The sequence below is a fragment of the Haliotis cracherodii genome, unplaced genomic scaffold, assembly GCF_022045235.1.
Source record: "Haliotis cracherodii isolate W230 unplaced genomic scaffold, xgHalCrac1.p SCAF_11, whole genome shotgun sequence".
NCBI lineage: Eukaryota > Metazoa > Mollusca > Gastropoda > Lepetellida > Haliotidae > Haliotis > Haliotis cracherodii.
The window spans coordinates 26,424,149-26,444,257 of NW_027266266.1; the positions used below are offsets into that span (position 1 = coordinate 26,424,149).

General features: G+C 38.6%; 1 protein-coding gene across 4 annotated transcripts in view; it reads right to left on the reverse strand.

Moving 5' to 3' along the window:
* Positions 1-20,109, reverse strand: part of LOC139456376 (T-box transcription factor TBX2-B-like) — an 89,822-nt gene that overhangs the window by 13,857 nt on the left and 55,856 nt on the right. For all 4 annotated transcript variants that reach the window (XM_071238034.1, XM_071238036.1, XM_071238035.1 and 1 more), the window contains one exon: positions 3,907-4,174. In XM_071238034.1, coding sequence (XP_071094135.1) covers positions 3,907-4,174 — 268 coding nt within the window. The remainder of the gene's footprint in view (positions 1-3,906; positions 4,175-20,109) is intronic.

The window sequence follows — 20,109 nt, forward strand, 5'->3', positions numbered from 1 at the left end:
GAAATGTTTTGTCGCTTTTATTTATATATTATAACATATATTATTTATATATTTATAAATACTAGTAAACAATATTCCTGCTTGCAATTCATATTGTACCCTCTCAAGTCCACTCATGTCTCCTTCAAAGCTGAATCTGTTTAATGACGATAATCCAAATCTACCTTTCCGTGACTAATCCTCTAATCTTCAGATCCTGTCATATCGATATGACAAAATAACGGTTCGTAGGGAATAGAGCATATTCATCGACAAATTAATCTTGCTGGCGCGAATATCGATAGGTTAAAGGTTATGTGAAACCTCTCAAAATGATTTCTGTTTCTGTTTTCATTGACAATTTGGTAAGGAATAGTATATATTTATCGACTAATTATTATTGGTTTCGTACGGTTTTTTTATATGGCACTGGACCCAACAGGAACATGATGCTATTGATTTAAACGCAATTTGAAACTAACCTGTATATTTTCTATTGAGCCATACAATATCTTTCCTCATTTATAATTCATACTAAATTGCGTCGTATTGCCAAATACATCCTATCTCGTTATAGTTCTATACATGGCAACGATACCAGTTCTCCATATGAATCAGCCCCATGTTACGTTGACATACGGGCAAATTTCACGGTGTGAGCTCCCGACACGGTATCCCTCCCTGGAACGCCACAGTACGTGCGGTCCCCCTCTCGCCTCCTCGCTGTCGTAATACCGCCTATCACTCATGCAGACCTCGTCCTTTGAGGACAGCAAAGATACACAGCCTTAACTGTCTATCTTTCAAACACGATTACTTACTTCCGTCAAAACCACTTCTCCTATGCAGACTCTTGGCGACTCGTTGGATGAAAGTTAAGTGTACAAGAAGCCGCCAGTCGAGCAACACTGGCACAGTGCCAAATATAGACATACTGGAAAAGAGTATTTTTTCATATCTCGGAGGTTTTATTTCAATGAAATTTGGATTATTTACCCATTTTAAATTAAGTTTTAGCATTATGTATACGTTTCAGATTTGATTTTTTTAACAAATTGTTTCGGGGTATTTTCTGTTAAGGTCATAGACATTTCCACTGAAAAACAAGAAGCGCAATTTGGATGAATGTTTCTTTGTAATATTTGGTTTAGTTTAGTACAAACTAAGTTCATACATATTTCAAGGGCGCGTGTGCAGCAGTTTCTATCTTAAAAGTACTCTGATACAAGTGTGGTTTTTTAAAGTCTACAGGAGTACCGTGGCGAAACTTTGCCGGCTCCAAAAACATTTCAATTGTGTAAATTAGTTGATCACAAAATCGAAATATGAATCTGTAGCAATGTGTGACATTCTGGCAGTATAGTTATCATTGATGAAATAAGGAATGTCCTTATTAGGATTATAGTGGAGATGCACACATATACACCCAAAGTGGGTACCAATTTGATAACATGCACTCCATCAATCACAGCTCTGAAGACTAGATATGAAACCGCCCACCCAATCCTAATGGATCCACTATTCACCTCCATAATGACACAATCAATAAGTCCCCCAGAATTCGCTCGGCCATGATCTCGTTCGAGAGGAACGAGATATCGCGAGACCTGTTCATTTCATTCAGCCATATTCCACCATTTGTTGAAATTGTAAATACATTATAAGACGGAAGTTCACGCTTGCGTTGATTTTATAAATATTTCACACTGTGTGGGGCCGACGTTATTTACAAGTGACTAATTACCTTACATTGACATAGAAGGACGTATATAGTCATTGTCTAGCTCGGTGCGAGGAGTAATTTGGTTTCAAAATGGTGGGCGTGGTCATTATCGAACGTCTTCGAGGATGCGAGTTGATGAGTACGCTAAGTTCGATTTACCACCCATTATCAACCGAGTATAAAAGGCTCATCTTACGTCGAGAGTCAAACGGCGGTAAAGACAAAGACCGGTGTCTTTATTTGAAAATGTCTCTAGAAATTACAAAAGGTTGATGAATAATGTATAGTGTGTACCTGTTTGGATATTACACCCAGGAGCTTTGAACGTGTGAAAACTGGACAACCCTTTTCATGAGGGAGTTGTGTGTACATATGTATATGTATTAGATATATACATAAAACATTATTATGTCACCGCGATCCGCAATGAAGTCAGGAGCAGTAAGTCATAAATCGACCTTGTTTGATATAAACAAGAAATAAGTGTTCGTGTGTTTGGTGATTAACACTGCAGTCAGCAATATTACAGCTGCACCACGGCTGCCTGTAAATAACGCGTCGGGGCCGGACAAATGAATGATCTACATTGTGAGCAACTATTCACGCCATCGGAGAACGTTGATTCGCAATCAGCCAAGTCACAGCTAAGACCCGAGGTGGTAAATGTTGTGGAGCTCACCTCTGATGTTCCCAGTCGCATTGACCATGCTACATGGTTTAACTCCTAGGTAAATTGCCCCCGAAAATACTTGAAAACATAATTATGCTTCATTTAGCCTGGGGAAAAAAGAATCTACATTGTTGCATTGAGTTTTCAAGAGAAATATTTTTTTGGCTTATTGTTTCAATTACAACTATATCTGGTTTTGCTAGTAGACATGATTGAGCTATCGGAGGGTAGGTTTCTACCAGGGACCTGTGTCGACACCGTGGGTGGTTTGGTGTAAATAAATGGATCTGAATCTGAATCTGACAACTGTCTGTCAGTGATTCGTTCGTAGCGAACTTTAGACTCCATTCACATTGTGGATGGTCTTTCCTATTTTACTTGACAGGTAAAGATGTGGAAATAAGGAGAAATGGGGTTTAACGTCGCGTTCAATTCTACTTCACTTACACTTGCATGCATGTTTGTGTGTCTGCTTGTACTAGTACGGACTGATGCCGTTTTGTATAGTAGTACTACCCAACTGAGATACCACGCCGCAGTTGAAATCTTGACACATTACACCTCACTCAGACACATCATACTGACTCCAAGCCGACCAGTGTGTGTTTTATCATCTCAATGCCGAGTACCAGGCAGGGTAAGAACAAGTACCATCTTTTAACGTCGTTTGGTATGATGAGACCACGGGATCGAAATAGCGATCTGTTGTTGTCCGGGCAGATGCTCTGTCCGTCAGACCAATGGGGAGGTGGTATAATTAACAGATATGCCAATGACGTGAACTATCATGCTTATTTTGGTGAATCACAGCCTTGCAAATTTCGAAGGCTGTTGCTTGCGAGAAAGCAACATTTCCACTACCCAATAATCAAGGGTCTGTCTTCATGTATCGCAGGGAATACTTTCAAATTCCATTTTCGGATGTCATTATGCTTTGTACAAAAATGCATTGCATGAGTCATGGTATGTGGTCCTCTGTCCCGCCCCAGTCCGAGCCACGAAATGGATAACTCTTGCCTATAAACAAATGATGTATTGCTTAGATCAACACAACTTTGAACTGTGCTACAGCTATCTCACTGCATGTCCACTTAATGTAAGAGGTAAGGCAGGTTTTCAACGCTAACGGTTTTACTGAAGGTCACCGGGATGGGTATGGTGCTGACAAACCATTCATCATTATCGGTGGAAATCTGGGATTGTAACCACCGTACAGTGGATCCTGACACGGCAGGGGAAGCAACTCTGTACAGTGAATTGCAGCGACTAACACTGGACCATACGTGCACCGTTAGTCTCCCAGATCCTAGAGAACTTTTTTTTTAAAAAGGAGCCCAACTCAAGTTTAGACCGATTTGGCAAGGCTAGATTAGATATATTTTCTGGGCTCCATTTGGATTTGATTCTTTTTAATTTGCAGATATATATTTTTAGATAAGATAAATTTATTTTATTTCTGCGACTAAATGTCCATTTAGTGCGCCGTTAACGATCTAAACTAACTATAGTATAAAGTATGAAGTACGGTACTCACAAATCCGTGTTTATCGGAAATGTTGTTTGTGAGCTTCAGCTTGTGGAAGGAGACGACCTTCTGCATCCACTGTTCCCCGGTGCTGGGGGAGTCGGGGTGGATGTACATCCTCTTGGGCATCTCGGGGTCAGCTTTCCCGGCCACCATCCATTTGCTGTTGTGGAATTTGTAGCGGCAGTCGTCGACGGCAACAGTGTCCATTAGCAATATGTACTTTGCCTTTTTGTCTAACCCTGAGACCTTCACCTTGAACGGTGGGAACATTCGTCTGAAAGAAGAAAATATCAAGGTGGAGGTCAAATAAACCCGTTTGTAATAAAGACATTTATTGAATGTTTTAACCCCCAGCACTTCAGAATAGTATTAATACACTGGTTCATTTGAAGTCAATTTCAACAGGATTAAATATGTGGGGTATCTCTATGCCAAGTTTGCACAATTATCGGTCAAACTTCATATACTGCACGATTTTATGGAGTTAAAGTGTTATGTCTTTATGCTGTGAACCTGACATTCCTATCCTGAATACACGCCGTGATTTATATTTCTATGTTTAATGTCCCTGACATTGAAACGTGTTTCGTTTTATTGCTACACGGAGCCTCCGAAAGTCTAGCATAAAAAGCAATAAACATGTTCAAAGTTGTGCTATCAAACTCAAATAAAATCAAAGTGTTATGCTAACACTGTGGATAATTCACTCGGTGAGATGAACGACCCGTGTGTGTACCATAGGCAATTTTCTCCTACGGTGGTCCCAGCCGTAGCATACAGTCAGTGTGCTGCTTTTATGTCGTATGACGCTAAGATATGAAAATAATAAACCTTCCCTGAGTTTCAACACCTTTTAAAACAGCTTGAGCTATATCACAGGGAGGATTTCGCATAAATCCCAATAGCTCTATCACCAAAAGAGTCTTTGTAGGTGCCTGTGGTACTACATTTACTACACGATACACCCTTCAGGGGCTAATATGCTATGGAAAGCCTACCCCATAAACCAATACGTTCCATTGTTGGAGAAGAGCTATGAAACATTATTCTACAAAGCAAAAATTACCCGTTACCACACTGAGACGTACAAGCTAAATCCGACTGTCTGGCAGCTTAACAGTCCTTTGTAAAAACGCTGCTTTTATTGACTGGTTTATGCTAATACGACGAAATAGTAGACTGGTGAATTCAAACCCCAAGTCAGTGTGAGAGCTCAACAATCGTCAATTTCAACCCAATATGTTTTATTGCTTTGAGCAGTATTGATCAAACAGGTGGATAATTTGCGAAAATAAAACATCGTTTGTGAGGCTTTTGTTCAAAAGAGGATAGAATTGGTCATATTCAAGCTAATTTTAAACTCAATCGAGTTTTATGGAGTCCAGACACATGGTGAGTGTACGTACGTATGATCAGATTGTGAAAATTAACATAAAAGAACAATGCCTGTGGCAGAGGTATGGAAAAACTGATTTCTCTGTCCTCTCTTGCACAAAGCAGACCGAGTAGCCATTAACCAAAAAGGTATTTGTGTTCGTGCTCGATGCTGACTTACAACTGTCCCTAAGTCCGGTGTCCATGCCTTTTACAACCTGGATAAAACTCCTATATAATTGTGTACAGTCCATGACTACTGTAATAGGTCCTAACCTTCAAATGCTCCAAATGCTTCATCTAGTGATTTAATACTTCCGTACGTAAGTCGACTCATTTTACGGGATATGCAGAGGGCGATGCCCGAGAGACAATACTGTATTTGTGTTTCGTTAAATACCAAGAAAAGTAGCTCCACGCCTTGAATCAAATCGTTCGACTTACAGTAAGTTTTGACTGGTAAAGGGGTGAATTAAAAGTTTGTTAATCATAAATTGAAAATGTGTCCTAGTTATTATAGTAATATCTATGGCTAATAAAACATGTAATTGTGATATATGTGTCGAAGACGTTAAAGAAATAACGACCTGATGTGAGACCCCACTGAATGGTATATTCCTCATGGAGCTGACTTCAAACACACTGTATGCCGTTATCAGTGTAAACACGCTTTGCCAAGACGGCAATGTCATGTATTCAACAAATCATCCATAAACATTCCATGAAGACGTTTGTCGCGATCATAATATAGTCTTTTTTGTTATTTATATTAGTTTTGTTGTGTTACACATTCTATTTCAACTTCAAAAATAACATTTGCATAAATGTCTCATTTACATATGTCATTACGTTGTAAACTTCTTTCTTTGTCAGCGACGCACTCAATCTTGTGTGTTTGTGGTTTTATGATATATTTCCTGTACATACGACTTTCCCCGCAGTGACATAGTTGGTAAGACAACATGCATCCCTTTAATCTGATCCCTTTCACTTAGATGGCTAGAAACATCTCAAAAGTCATTGCAATTCTTTATGTACAGTCCTTGGAGAGCCACGTGACCACGGTACATCGTGGTGTAAAGAGTATATAAAAGACATTTGGTAAAGTTCGATTTCCTATGCCTAGTTGTAGGATTTCCCAACGTTGCCTTTGTTTGTTTGATTGTTGTTCAACGCCGCACTCAACACTATTCCATCCCATCGTTGCAACGTAAATCGCGTTAAGTTTTCCATTTCGTCATAATATTTTGCAACATAAATTTATACAATTACTACCCTCATTCGTTCTAATAAACACTCCGTCGCCAATGCCAGCAGCGAGACGAGGACAATGCTCCTGGTCTAATTTGACAGCCGCAACGACGCTCAAAAGAGAAAATTTGCAAAAATGCGTGATGTTAATGATTTATTTAAGGAATCTACGTTTTCCAAATTATAACAACACATGTATATCCATACAATACTGGTTAACTTAGTGTAAAGTAGATATACATTTGGTGTTATGACACATTTGTTCGATTTACTTGTATTGTCGTGTTATACCAATGTGAATTGTATTTACAGTATGTATAAAGATTTATCCATTTGATCAAGGCAGGTTGGGTATTCTGCTAAATCCATGTACATTACTCGATACATTAACTTACTGTAACTCGCTAACATCAGTAATCAATAATAAGTAATATTTCTTGACAGTTAATAAACTTTCCAAAACTTATTCCAAATGTAAATCTTACAAATTAATCTACTTTATGCAAAATACGGTAACCATTCCCTTAAGACAAATTTCATCATTCCTTCAAGCTACAACTTGTATGGAAATCCAAACAATAGAACACAAAATAATCGACTGCAGCTCTTCTGTGTCAAAACACCATGTTACTTTCTCTTCAATATCTAAAGATCAGATACCAAATAAAATACTTACATGAAATCAATTAGAGAGTAACTTTAACGCCGTCAATAAAACATGTCAAGGTTTACTGTGTCATTTTAAGCCATTAGATATCGCATTGTCATTTAGTGTTTCATGACAATGTCATTAAGTAAGCAATCAATCTTCACAATGCGGCTGAGTGGCGCTTGTAGGCTGACTGTTGACGAAGTTTAAGACAGAATCTTACACGATATGAATATATCATGTAGATAACCGACGAAGCTTCATGGACTGCCATTGGTTGTGTCTTTGATGGCTGGGGAAGACGGTGACGAACATTATGAATGGGGTATTACTATGATGTATAAACTCGATCTGTTCCTCCTCAACACAAATCCTACACAGCTTTGCTACTTTTTCAATCTTTGTTGACCGTTCGTAATGCAGTTTCAGTTAACATAATATACAGGTTACAATAAGAGGATTTCTATCGAGTATTTTAATTCATATGTATCTATTTTGAAATTAGTCAAACATCCATCTAATATTATAGTATCATATGTAATATGTTGTTACAGGTGAGTTGATAATTTAACGTCGGAAGAGAAATCTTTTATAAGAATAATAGAAATATATACTATACTAGTATACATACATACACACTAATGTGCTCTTACGCATATGGTAAAACTCTCAAAACCTTTAATAATATTTCACATTTCAAGAAATGCCTCTTAAAAATGCAGTATTGACTATAAAATCGTCATTTATCGGCGCTATCACATACACTTCAAAAATATAGTTATGGATTTTTATTTGATCGATTTGAAGATATTCAACTCACGACTATTTTTAACAATCATATTCCTCATGTTTGGTTCCACAATGCTGACGCATTCTTTGTACACGGTTATTATCCAGTAAAAACAACGCCTGATGATTCAGAGGCTTCGGCTTTAGTTTGTTAGTCTTTTGTTTTAAATGAAAAATTGTGCTCTACACTATAAAACTTCTAATCGATACATCTAACGTGTCTGAAATCAGGAACGACTACAGTAACTGTGACATGTCTAACGAATGTCGCCGCTCATTGAATTATACGAATATAACTTTAGTTATATAAATTAGTTAAATTAAATAATTACCATCAGTGTTTAAGTGTTATTAAATGTTTGTAATTTATCGACATAAAAATTATTTGATGATTTTCGGAAACATTGTGATGAATTTGGTGACAACAAAATTACCAATCGTATTAGGTGTGTGCTAATAACAATTAGATTCATTCTACTAACATATTATTCAAAGAATTTTAAAACAATTCAAATTCGATAGAAAAGCTAATGCTCTGATACATATCTATCAAAAATATAGAAAATATCCCAAAACCTTTTATACTTTATCATTTGTGCAGGTGCAGTGAATTGTTCCGTTTCCTAATTTTCAAATAAAACCTGCAATTTTCTTGTCCAGTCACCTGCTATCAGAGATAGTATGCTGTAAGTAAAAACATCACCGAGTGACATGTTTGCTTGGGATGTTATCGTTACCTAAAAATTATCCTATACATGAAGGTTATTATAAACCCGTCCACTATACATAGCTTTGACAAGACAAAGATCATGTATACACATTTCACGAACCGAAAACAAATTTCTTGACCGTTACATTCAATTTACAACCCCATTTAAAAACATATATTTGTTTCTTCGTTCGCCTAAAATTGACCACATCGTCACAATGGGAAAAAAAAAACTAACCGTAAGATATGAACACATTCACACCAACTTTTAGGATGAAAATATCATAACTTAACGACCATTTCCGTTATCTGGGAAAAGAGGAGACTGAGGGGAGAATTTAATTTATATCAGACAAATTTGATTTGATCTTTTGAAGTCGCAGCCTATCGCCATAAGCCTAATCGCTCATATCACATTTTATAATCAAATATCAGAAAAAAGGAAGCTTTCCTCCCCTCGTGCCACTTCTGAGACAATCCCCTTTTACAAGTATTATGATATCTGCGAAAAATGACATTTCCTAATTGTAAAATGGATTAAATCCTTACCATTAGCAAATAAGCTCGAACTGAATACTTTTGATGTTGAAAGCTAAATTGGTTGACGGAACCAAGGGCACCTATTAGTGTGACTAGTTTATCGTAATATGAAGTCAGATTTATAGTGTCGTTGGGGCAGATATCACTAAAGAAGAAGAAATAAACCTTGCGAAATATATCACGTGGCTTGAAAATGATTCAAGTAATAATAAAAAGTAATTAAATTGAAAACAAAATGAAAGCAATGAATAAATAGATTGTATGAAAAAATTACCTTGTAAGACGATTTTAAAAAGGAGCATGATAAGTAAACCAAGATTGATATTGTGTATATTTATCAAACTTAACATAATATCGTTTTATTCTTCTTAAGATTGATAAGCTCTTTATGATCAGCTTGATTTGAGGGTGACCTGAAATTAATCATGTGAATGCTGTACTCAAGGGTGTAAAACATTTCACGTTGCATCATCCAAATAATCTTGAATCTAACTGAATATTTTTGGAATACTAAATATGAAATAAGACATTGTCCATGTATGGTGATCAACATAAGTATAGCTATAGAAATGGTTTTTATCTCAGTTCGATGTTGTAATTTTGAAAATTCGGTGATAGATTGGATGAACAATAGCTATAACCTCATCTTATTAGCGAATAATTTGTGCTCAGGCACATCCTCGTGGAATATGGGTGGCTTTATTATAGGCGTGACCAGATTAAAAACATGTTTTACGCGGACATTTTAACTGCCAAACCCTATCCATATTCAAAAGAATATTCATAAATCAAACGAATTAATATATGTGCACCTCTCATTAATATTAAAACAGTTCATCGTCAGTGTGACGATGTAGTGGGGGTGTCTTTGAGGACATATTTATTTTGATGTTTGTAACTTGTACATTTCTTTATATCTATTCATAATCAGTTACTGCGCATTATGTAACTCCTTTGTTTCTTCAACAACACTGAATTGATAAATTCAAGAAATCTACTAACGAAAAATACCAATGATTTTAATAACTCACCACGAAGTAGTCAAGTCGACATAACGTGGTACTCCAACCATTCGTTATATCTTTTATCAAAGCTGAATATTCCTTTTCGTTTTCAATACAACTGAGTGGATACGAAATACACCGGACAAAACAAAGTATACACCCATGTCTGATAATGGCTAAACATGAAACAGACAACAAACGGTTATTCGATGGTGATGTATTTCATATGTGTATCATAGCTGTGTTTGGACCTAAACCTTGCGGTGTATCGGCGACTGTTTTCTGCCAAGTAACGTTTTGATAACGTTTGTAATGTTTTGGTCAAAGTCAATTTTGAAGTGTATGCTTTTCATTGCCGGACAGTTTACAATACTGCAGACAGTTACCATGCGCATACACTGTATTAAAGGGAGAGTATGCTGTGTGGCCGTGTGCCTATGTATAACCTATCCCTACGCGTTGTGATGAGTGTCATGTGACATTGCCTCGGTGCTATGGGGGTACTCATTAACTGTAATACTAAAATGAATAATAAATTCAGTCGAGTTAGTTTAGTTGGTTTGAACGACTAGATTCACCGGTGAAATGATAACAAACTGACCGAGTAGACACTCTCAGAGTAGACCCGGGCACCAGCACAGTGGACAAGCGTTCGCCCGTCAGACAGAAGACTCAGTTCGATTCCCACGGAGATATATTCTGTGAAGGCCATACATGGCGCCCCGTCGTGCTATTGTTGCAAAAGAGCATCGTGAACCTAACTACAAATAACAAGGTTGTGGTCAGGATCTTTATGGTTTCCCTGTTCTAAATATACCGAGGTAGGTCACGTGAGTCTTTTCAACGAGCGTTCATGATCATGAATAAGTAAATAAAAGATAAAAAAGCACAGCCGTGATCCAGAAATTAAGAAATAACAATTGACTGCTAGCGCTAATGAGCTACAAATAAGTCGTTTTAAAAGTGTAAAAGTCATCTGGTCGCCGAGCAAAGCCACTCCTTAGCAACGAGTAGACCTTGCGAGCTAGTAATAGTACACTGCAGATGGCTTGTGGCTGCAAGCTACCACTAGACATGCCTCATCTGACAGTCAACACCTGACACATCGTTTGATATGGAGCAGATAACGTCACTATGCATGGAGGACTGACTTCGTGCCCTTGGCATGTCGTCTTATGAGAGATAAGCATAAGTGAGGGTGTGTGAGTGAGTGAGTTGGTGTCTGTGTTTGGAGTGAGTGAGTGTGAGAATCGGCGTCACCACTAGAACCAGTGGGGTACACCATCGCCGTATGTAAGTTCAACGTCGTTGTCAGCGAAGCTCAGGTATAATATCACGACGGGGACACCAGAAACTGGCTTCACGCATTGAATCACGGTGGAGGATCTAGCCTTCGTATGACCACCAGGATACCCAACCGCCCCCTGCGATGATGATGATGATAATGATGATGTTGATGATGCAAATTGTTCAGTTGTACCGAAAGATATGGATATCCTCAAAGAATGACCCGTCTTGTTGCAGATGAACATGAAGTGTGAATGAATAGTTGAGTATAGTTTTACGCTCTGTTTAAGCAATATTCCTGCAATATAACATCGAGGGACACCAGAAATAGGCTTCAGACATTTTCGGTCGACCACGTATCACTACTAGAGCACAGGGCAGATTCATACGGCTACATCACTTACGTGAAAGAACCACCACGGCCACCACCTCAACTACGGCAATACAAGGAATGCGTGCGCTACAACCCAGACAGTGAGGAACCTTTTACGCGCTGACGGTATTCGCGCTACACGACCAGTGTTTTTGTAGTCATTTTGACGGACCTACACTGTCGGCTGCGACGTCAATGGTCAAAGTCACAGAGTATGGCCACAACTGCGATGGAGATAAGTTTTGTTTAGTGATTAGTCACGGTTATACTTCGCCGTGAGGACGGGAGACATCGTGTTTACAGGCGTCGGGGGGAACGTTATGCTAGAAACTGCATACAGGAAGTGGGCAGATTTGGCGGCAGTAGTGTGATGATGAAGTCAGCCATCTCCTACACTAGTGGAACAGACTTGGTGCATGTTCTGGGGAATTTAACGCACAACGTTACACGGATGAGATTCTTCGGCAACTCGTCCTTCCCATTATGCAACAAGCGAACGCCATTTTCCAACAAGACATCACCCGACCTCATACGGCAAGACTGACAACAGACTTTTTCAAGAATCACAACATCTAGTTCCTGTCAAGACCTACAAGGTCTCCAGATTTAAACCTAATCGAACATTTATTGAATGCAGTGGATCAACGACAGCAAGCACGTCAGCACTAACCACAGAACCTCCGACAGTTGACACAAGCACTGCAGGCAAAGTGGGTGAACATTCCCCCGGCAACAATTCGGGATGTGATTGCTTCCATAAGACAACGATGCCAGTCAGTTGTGGACTCTGATGGTGGCCGGACAAGATATTGAGCACTTATGACCTTCACCTTGAAAATCTACCGTTCCATGTGTGCCATATGGAACCTGGGTCAATGACAATGATGTGTGCCAATTTTGAACATTCGATTACCCTCTGTTGATTATTTATACGATATATAAAATATACTTCTAAAATCACGTTTGCGTTTCTTTTTGTGCAGAGTATAAATTATTAATTCTTATGTCATAATGACTGATAGTCTCATTGTCTGTTAATATTCACACGAAAGTCAGATGGTGAACACTTTAAATCATTAATCTTAACGTGAGATACGGTACCAACAAGTCGCCAATATGGCGTAACATTAAAACCTCGTCAAAGTCTCGCGACACGGTTTGTCGCCACTGCGGTGCCTCGCTTCCGTATCTGTTAGCCTCGCTTTGACACTGTCTTTGAAGTCTGTCTATTTTTGCGTAGTCGGATTGCCAACTAATCCTGCCTTTACTATAGTCTGACAGGGTTCAAGCCCCTTTCTTAGTTGTATGTAAGATAGTAAGACTTGGTAAACTGAAGCTCTCATAGAATGCCGCGGAAAGGGTCGTAAAGTTTCAAATAAATCACAGCTACTTGTTTGAACAATCTTAACAGCTACTTCATTGGAAACGTTGCTTACCGTGTGGGATGTCTTCTGTAAAGAGGAATTACAACCGTTTTATTTCATTTTGTTGTGACAAATCACCTAAAAAATATATCAGCATATTATTCAGTTGAATGATGTTTTGTAAATCCGTCTCGATAAATGAGGTACACGTACGCACGCGCACACACGCGCGCACACACACGCGCGCACACACAAATACCATGGAACCCTTATTAAATTTTGTAGCTACAGAACCTAGTTGTCAAGGCAGTGGTATGTAGGATAAGATGAATCGCTTTTAACCTGAAAACATACTTTTCGTGGTGACGTATACTATGTTTTTCTATCACGCAACATAAAGCGCAGAAGACTGTGAAAATCCGCGATGGGTTATTGTCTTTTATTGATGGCAACTTACGAAAGACAACTATCGTCATTTTATACCAAATGTGTACTCACCGTTCAGCTTCAACACATGGTAAACGGTTTCAAAGGTATTTACGGTATGTAGTGGTTTAGGAATTAGCTGAGAAGAATCTCTGGAGTCACAGCAAACCTTCGTCAAACAAATTCTAACACTTTTCGGTCAGTAAACTGAATACCGGCTTAAGGAAAATGAACAAAGAAACACATGAACTCGTCGTGGTATTTCTCGGAACTACGGTACCATCAACCGGTGTTTCAGCGTGAAACTCCTCCACGGCTCATTGTCGCAAGGTGCGCCTAATGATGAACTTGTCATTCTTTACATTTAGTTTCATACTTGAGCAGCAGAAAATATAAGAGTAATAAAACATTCATAAATTTTACCACTTGTGTCGTTGGACTCAGCCTGACAGGCTGACAAATAGTCCATAAGATCATCTATTTCACAATAAATTATTCTCGTCTAAAAAGGTTTTAATGCTAAGTTCATGGTGGGATGACCTTAGCTAGACATCTTTTTTCAGTTTGGTTTCATAAAATACATATATTCCACCGTGCTGGTGTTAAGCTGCAGCCTGTCTGTTGAAAACTCTTATATGTGGCTTTGTTTCTCTTACATTTGTGTTACAAAATTTATTATTCTCAGATAAAAATAATAATATTTTGATGGTATTTTTATATTGATACTACTAGCATTTGATTATTGCACATATTTTCCAGAAAGTCGTTATTAAAGAACTCATCCTAACTACAAGCATGAAAATATATAACCTCACAAAACCGATGCATGTTTATAAAACATGTCAATTAATTGTGGTGTTATCATTTAAAATATCGTTTCTCTATTTGTATTTAACTGACATTTTGTATGCTAAAGAACGTTTATAAGAACATTGTTATATTTTAATGTCATTTTTTCTCTTAACCATTCGCATAAGTTATATTATTATTCCCTTGCAATTAAGGCCATTTCCAAGAGTTTTCATGAAAGATTGTCATGGTAAGTTTTTAACATTACATTATCAAATACAAACACAAAACATGTATAGTTTATATCAGGTCCAGTAATAATTTTTCGCTCAATCTAAACGAATATATACTTGCTTATATTTGTTTTACTTGACATGTCACATGTGAAAAAAGAATACCAAGTACTTTTTAAACTGGCCGCATGGATACAAATATATCCACACACTACAATTGGTATGACAAAAATGCCGATTTGGTGGTATTGATGAAAGGGACATAACACTCCTATCGTTTAAGCTATATTTACAAAACTGCTGTTTTAGTAGATCCCTTCTTGCCATATTTCTTAAATGATGTGTTTTCGTTTATCTATTGATTTTATTGTAGCCTAGGAGAAAAGGTACGATAACTTTGATGTGAGAATTGGGAGCCTTTCAAAGCATTATCCACCTCTAGGCCTTCCCTCATAAACTATAATCGGAGCGACTTCAAAGGCGTCAACACTTTTATGAAGTTTATATCGAAACTTCCAATTTTATATACATTTATGTGACAAAATGATAAATATATATGTTAAGGTGTCAAACTGGTCGTGTTCTGACGAGAAACAGTATATGTCATATGTATTCATGTTCATAAAAATACGTAAGTGTTAAAATAGCTTTCTTGATAGTGGCAGTTATGGCTGTACAGTTCAATGATGTATGGCAAGATGTTATCAAAATATGTACTAGTCCTGAATCCGAAGTTCGTGAAGTCACGTGAACTGTAGTAACATGACTACCCCTCCCGGGTATTCATAACTCAGTTCGTTATAAGAACTGTTTGCTGTCTTCGACTTGGTGCCCTTCCGAAGCTGACAGCATAGTATCTTGTCACCATGAAGTCGCTCGTTGAAGTTACTATATGCTGGCTGGTGACTTGCTGGCATGTTTTGTTGTTATTGCAAATCTTACTGCAACAAAAAACACTTTTATGGTGCTCCTACTACCATTACTGCAGCTACTACTGATGCTTCTGCTACAAGTACCCCTGCTGCTGCGACCAATACTGCTACTACTACTGCCAGTACGGCTGGCTGCTACAACTATTAGGACTACTACTACTACTTCTTCTACTACTGCTGCTGCTGCTGCTGTTGCTGCTGCTGTTGTTGCTGCTGCCGAACCTTGAAGATCCGGGTTAGAATATATCTCGTAATCTCGTATCCCAACTGCGTGGATCGATGCTCATGATATCAATCACTGGATTTCCTAGTCCAGACTCGATCACTTACAGACCGCCGTCGTATATCTGGAATCTTTCTGAGTGCGGCGTAAAACAACAAACAAAACAAAAACTTAAACAACTACTGCTGCTGCTACTGCTACTACAATTACTACAACAACAACAACTACTACTACTACTACAACCACTGATGCACTGATGCTGCCCCTGCTACTGCTGATATTACTACTGCTACCACCACTGCTATTACTACGACGACGACGACGAAGATAAAGAAGTGACTGTAGTGTCCACATCACCACCACTTCTACTACTACTGCCACCAGCAACGTCGCCTGCCTTACAGACATTAGAACGTATATTTAATAAAACAATCACCCAAAGACCCCCCCCCCCCCCTCCCCCATCTCAACTCCAGCACCCTTAGCAAGATCCCCTTCGTGTTATAAAACAAATCAATTCGAGTAGTCAGTGTCTGAAAACTCTCCGACTCAGAGAGCAAAAACGTTAAAGATAATAATCTCATCACATCAATGTTGACAACAGGTGTCAATAACCTGCATCCTCACGTAAGTAGAAACACATACAACCTGTATCCCCATCCTCGCGGTCCCCTCCTCATAGCTAACGCAGTCTGCTAAACAAACATACTAGTCGCTAATGATTTGATCCCATTCAAGAAATGTTAAAAAAATGAACTTGTTCTGCGGAGAGACAAAGCGGAAACGGGAAATACTAAAATACATCGGGGATAGGGAGGACTTAATCAATACTAGTTTTCTCAAAGGAGTTGTCTGTTCTAAAACCCCTCCACTCAATACATCCTGATTGATGTGTACATACTATATATCCTCAGTCATTTTCATCTTTAGAACAGTGAAAATACAAAATAATATTATCTCCGTTTTGCCAAACTGGACATAATTCCCAGATAAATTCATTTTCAAAGTAGGTTCTGTTTGATCTTGAGTTTTTTCGACACATGTTCAACGCCATTTTATTCATTATGGATGTCGAACAGTCCAGTCGATTAATCGAGTGGTTAAAGTGCTCGCCTTTCACACAAAAGACCCGGGTTCGCTTCCTACCATGGGCGAATGTGTCTCTTCACTGTGCCCTAAGTCGAGATGTTGCTGGAATATGACAAGACGCCACACAAAGCTCACTGGCTCAAGAGTGACAGGAAATATCATTTGACAAAGGTATGTTGAACACCCTTTAGAAATGACGATTATGTCATTTGACTTCAATATGCATCCTGTGAAACACCCCACCTCCAAACTACCATACGCAGTGATTCACAGAGTATTACCAAGTATCTGAGTCAGTGAATAATAGTATCGAGAAATGTCTATGTATAAATCAGGCGTTACTCCCAAATAGTACCTGTCTGGAAAGAAGGCTCCGGATTAACTGAAATTACTGTACATGTAGATTTAGTTTATATATAAATCAGATAATCATTATAATCCTTTCATAAAAAAAAACCATCAATGCATACTATATAAAAGTAAGAACAGAAATTACTATCAGTGTTATTGAAAAACTTGTCGATAAGCTGTTATATATTATATCCATATTTAAACTATCGTCTATGAATAAACGACATATTAACTGATACCACATGAACATACCTACGTTGGTAGGTATAAAAAAAAGTTCAACTTTCACTTTTTCCTTAAGCGTGTTTCACACGTAAAACATAATTAACGCCATCCACCTAATATGTTCCAATATTTGTACGATGGATAATCGCCAAGCGTAAACAAAGATTACTATCCACCCTGGGGCTACATAAAGACACTGTACGCCCATGTACGAGTATATATGTAATCTGTCTGCAGGCAACTCCGTGTTACACTTGACGTGGTAACTACGGTATCGAGCTTGTGGCCGACCCCCCACATCAGTCTCAAATCTCCTTGTTACCTAATCCTTTTACCGCATCACGTGACATATGTCTACATACCTCACTGTCTGTCTGTCCGTCTGTCGTTACGTCACGGCTCCGTTACCGCGTAATAAATAATTACTCGAGTAGCCCGTACCCGTCACGGCAAGCACGCGCTGATTAACTTAATAAGTGTCAAAGATTACTGATAACGGATCTTGTGGGGAGCGTATAACATTATCATAACACCGATACCGATAATAGCTCAAAATGAGTACCAAATGGTGGAGGAGGCGGGATGTACATGTCTTGCTTGTTTATTGCGTGAAAGAAATTGACACTGCTTGTACATTTCACGTGAGTCATGTGGAGAAGCTTAGGGTGTATATGGTCTATTACACACCGAAGGGATCGGATTTCACTGGGGGTGATAACGGTTATAGTAGAGCCTGACAGGTGCGGTTGTATTACAGTTGTGACACATTCACTTTCAACTGTACGAATGTATTGGTTCGAATCAGTGTTTACTGAAGCTGTTATCAATGGTGATAAGACAAAGGGGATACCTGAATGTGAGATGTTTGTTACACTATCTCTGCCATAACGTCATTTCAGCTACACCGAAGACATTGATAAAATGATGTAGCTTATACTACATGTGTAGAACAAGGACAGGTGTGTGTGTGTGTGTGCTATTTCATCGTTCGATACTGTCTTTATCAACCGGGGATGCAATATTGTCGCCATCACCAATGAGTCAATGTTCTTGTCAAAGACTGCCACGAACCACATCTATCACCACAAGAACCTATCCTCAAATCATCCACATGATTGTAAAACTGCCACCGCCGCCACATGAATAATTACTGTGACTGCCACCACATGAACCAATTCTATCATAAATACAAATCCTATCACTGCCTAAACATTTCATACTGACATCATCACCTTCTGAATCAATGCAATCAAAAATACAGAAGTAATATTAATTTGGTGTTGAACAACATTAACTCACTTTCTTCACACACGTTTAACATTACTCGTAACACTGACATATCTGCCCCATGTTTATGATATAATGTGGTATCAGCAGTGTTATTTCATTTTTATCCTGATTAAAATCACCCTTGTTTTTATTAGAAGTAGTAGTGGTGGGGGTGGTGGTGGTGATAGTGGTTGTTGTAGCGGCAGCAACAGTAGTAGTAATAGCAGTGGTGGTTGTTGTAGTTGTATTTTTAGTAGTAGTAGTAGTAGTAGTAGTAGTAGTAGTAGTAGTAGTAGTAGTAGTAGTAGTAGTAGTAGTAGCAGGGGGAGGAGGAGCAGCAGCAGTGGTATTGATATCATATTTTCAAAAATTCAATGATCAGCGTCCGCAGATGTAACACTACGCCAAACATTTACTGTCAAGCACCCACACACCGACCTCCCAGTCGTCACCACCCCAACCCCCCCTCAGCTCCCCCACCCCTTTCCCACCCGAGCGCCACACGACACATCCCTCAGTCTTATAAAGTTTATCCTTGGACGCAACTTGTCGCCATACCCTGACATTCCAATGTTGTTGCATACTTGGCCTGGGTTATAGCGGACAGTTTATCACCCTGATTACTGTGGGATCTGGAGAGGTGATGTCACATACACGCCATCTTACATCGTTGTTTAGTCTGAGAGGGGTCTTGTCATAGCTACACATCTGGTTGTAATCGCTTACGAAAATATTATGACAGTATCTGCATGCAACGTCTCTCACGCGAGAGTTTCAGAGGCCGTAGCGAGACACCAGTCCGACAAATAACTTTTTATCCATTTGATATATTGGTAAAGCGAATATCTGTTAACTGTTTTCTTGATATAATAATTAAAGTTTTGCTTGTGTGATTGCATTTAATTTATTTCACTTTATATATAAATATATAACTATGTACTATATATATATAACTTCCAAGTACCATTTGATTCAATACTTGCGTTTCCAATTATATCTAAATAAATGAGTTGTTATTCATCTTACAGTTAAGAAATCTGTTATGTTTGTTTGTTTCTTCTTCACGCCGCACTCAGCAATATTCCAGCTATATGACGGCGGTCTGTACATAATCGAGCGTGGACCAGACATTCCAGTGATTGACATCATGAGCATTGACCTACGAAATTGGAATACGATGACATGCATCAACCAAGTCAGCGAGCTTGACCACCAAATCCCGTTAGTCGCCTCTTACGGGAAACATTGTCGCCTCTTACGGCAGGAATGGGTTGCTGAAGACCTATTCTACCCCTGATCTTCAGGGACTAATAATGGTGTGAAATGCTCGCA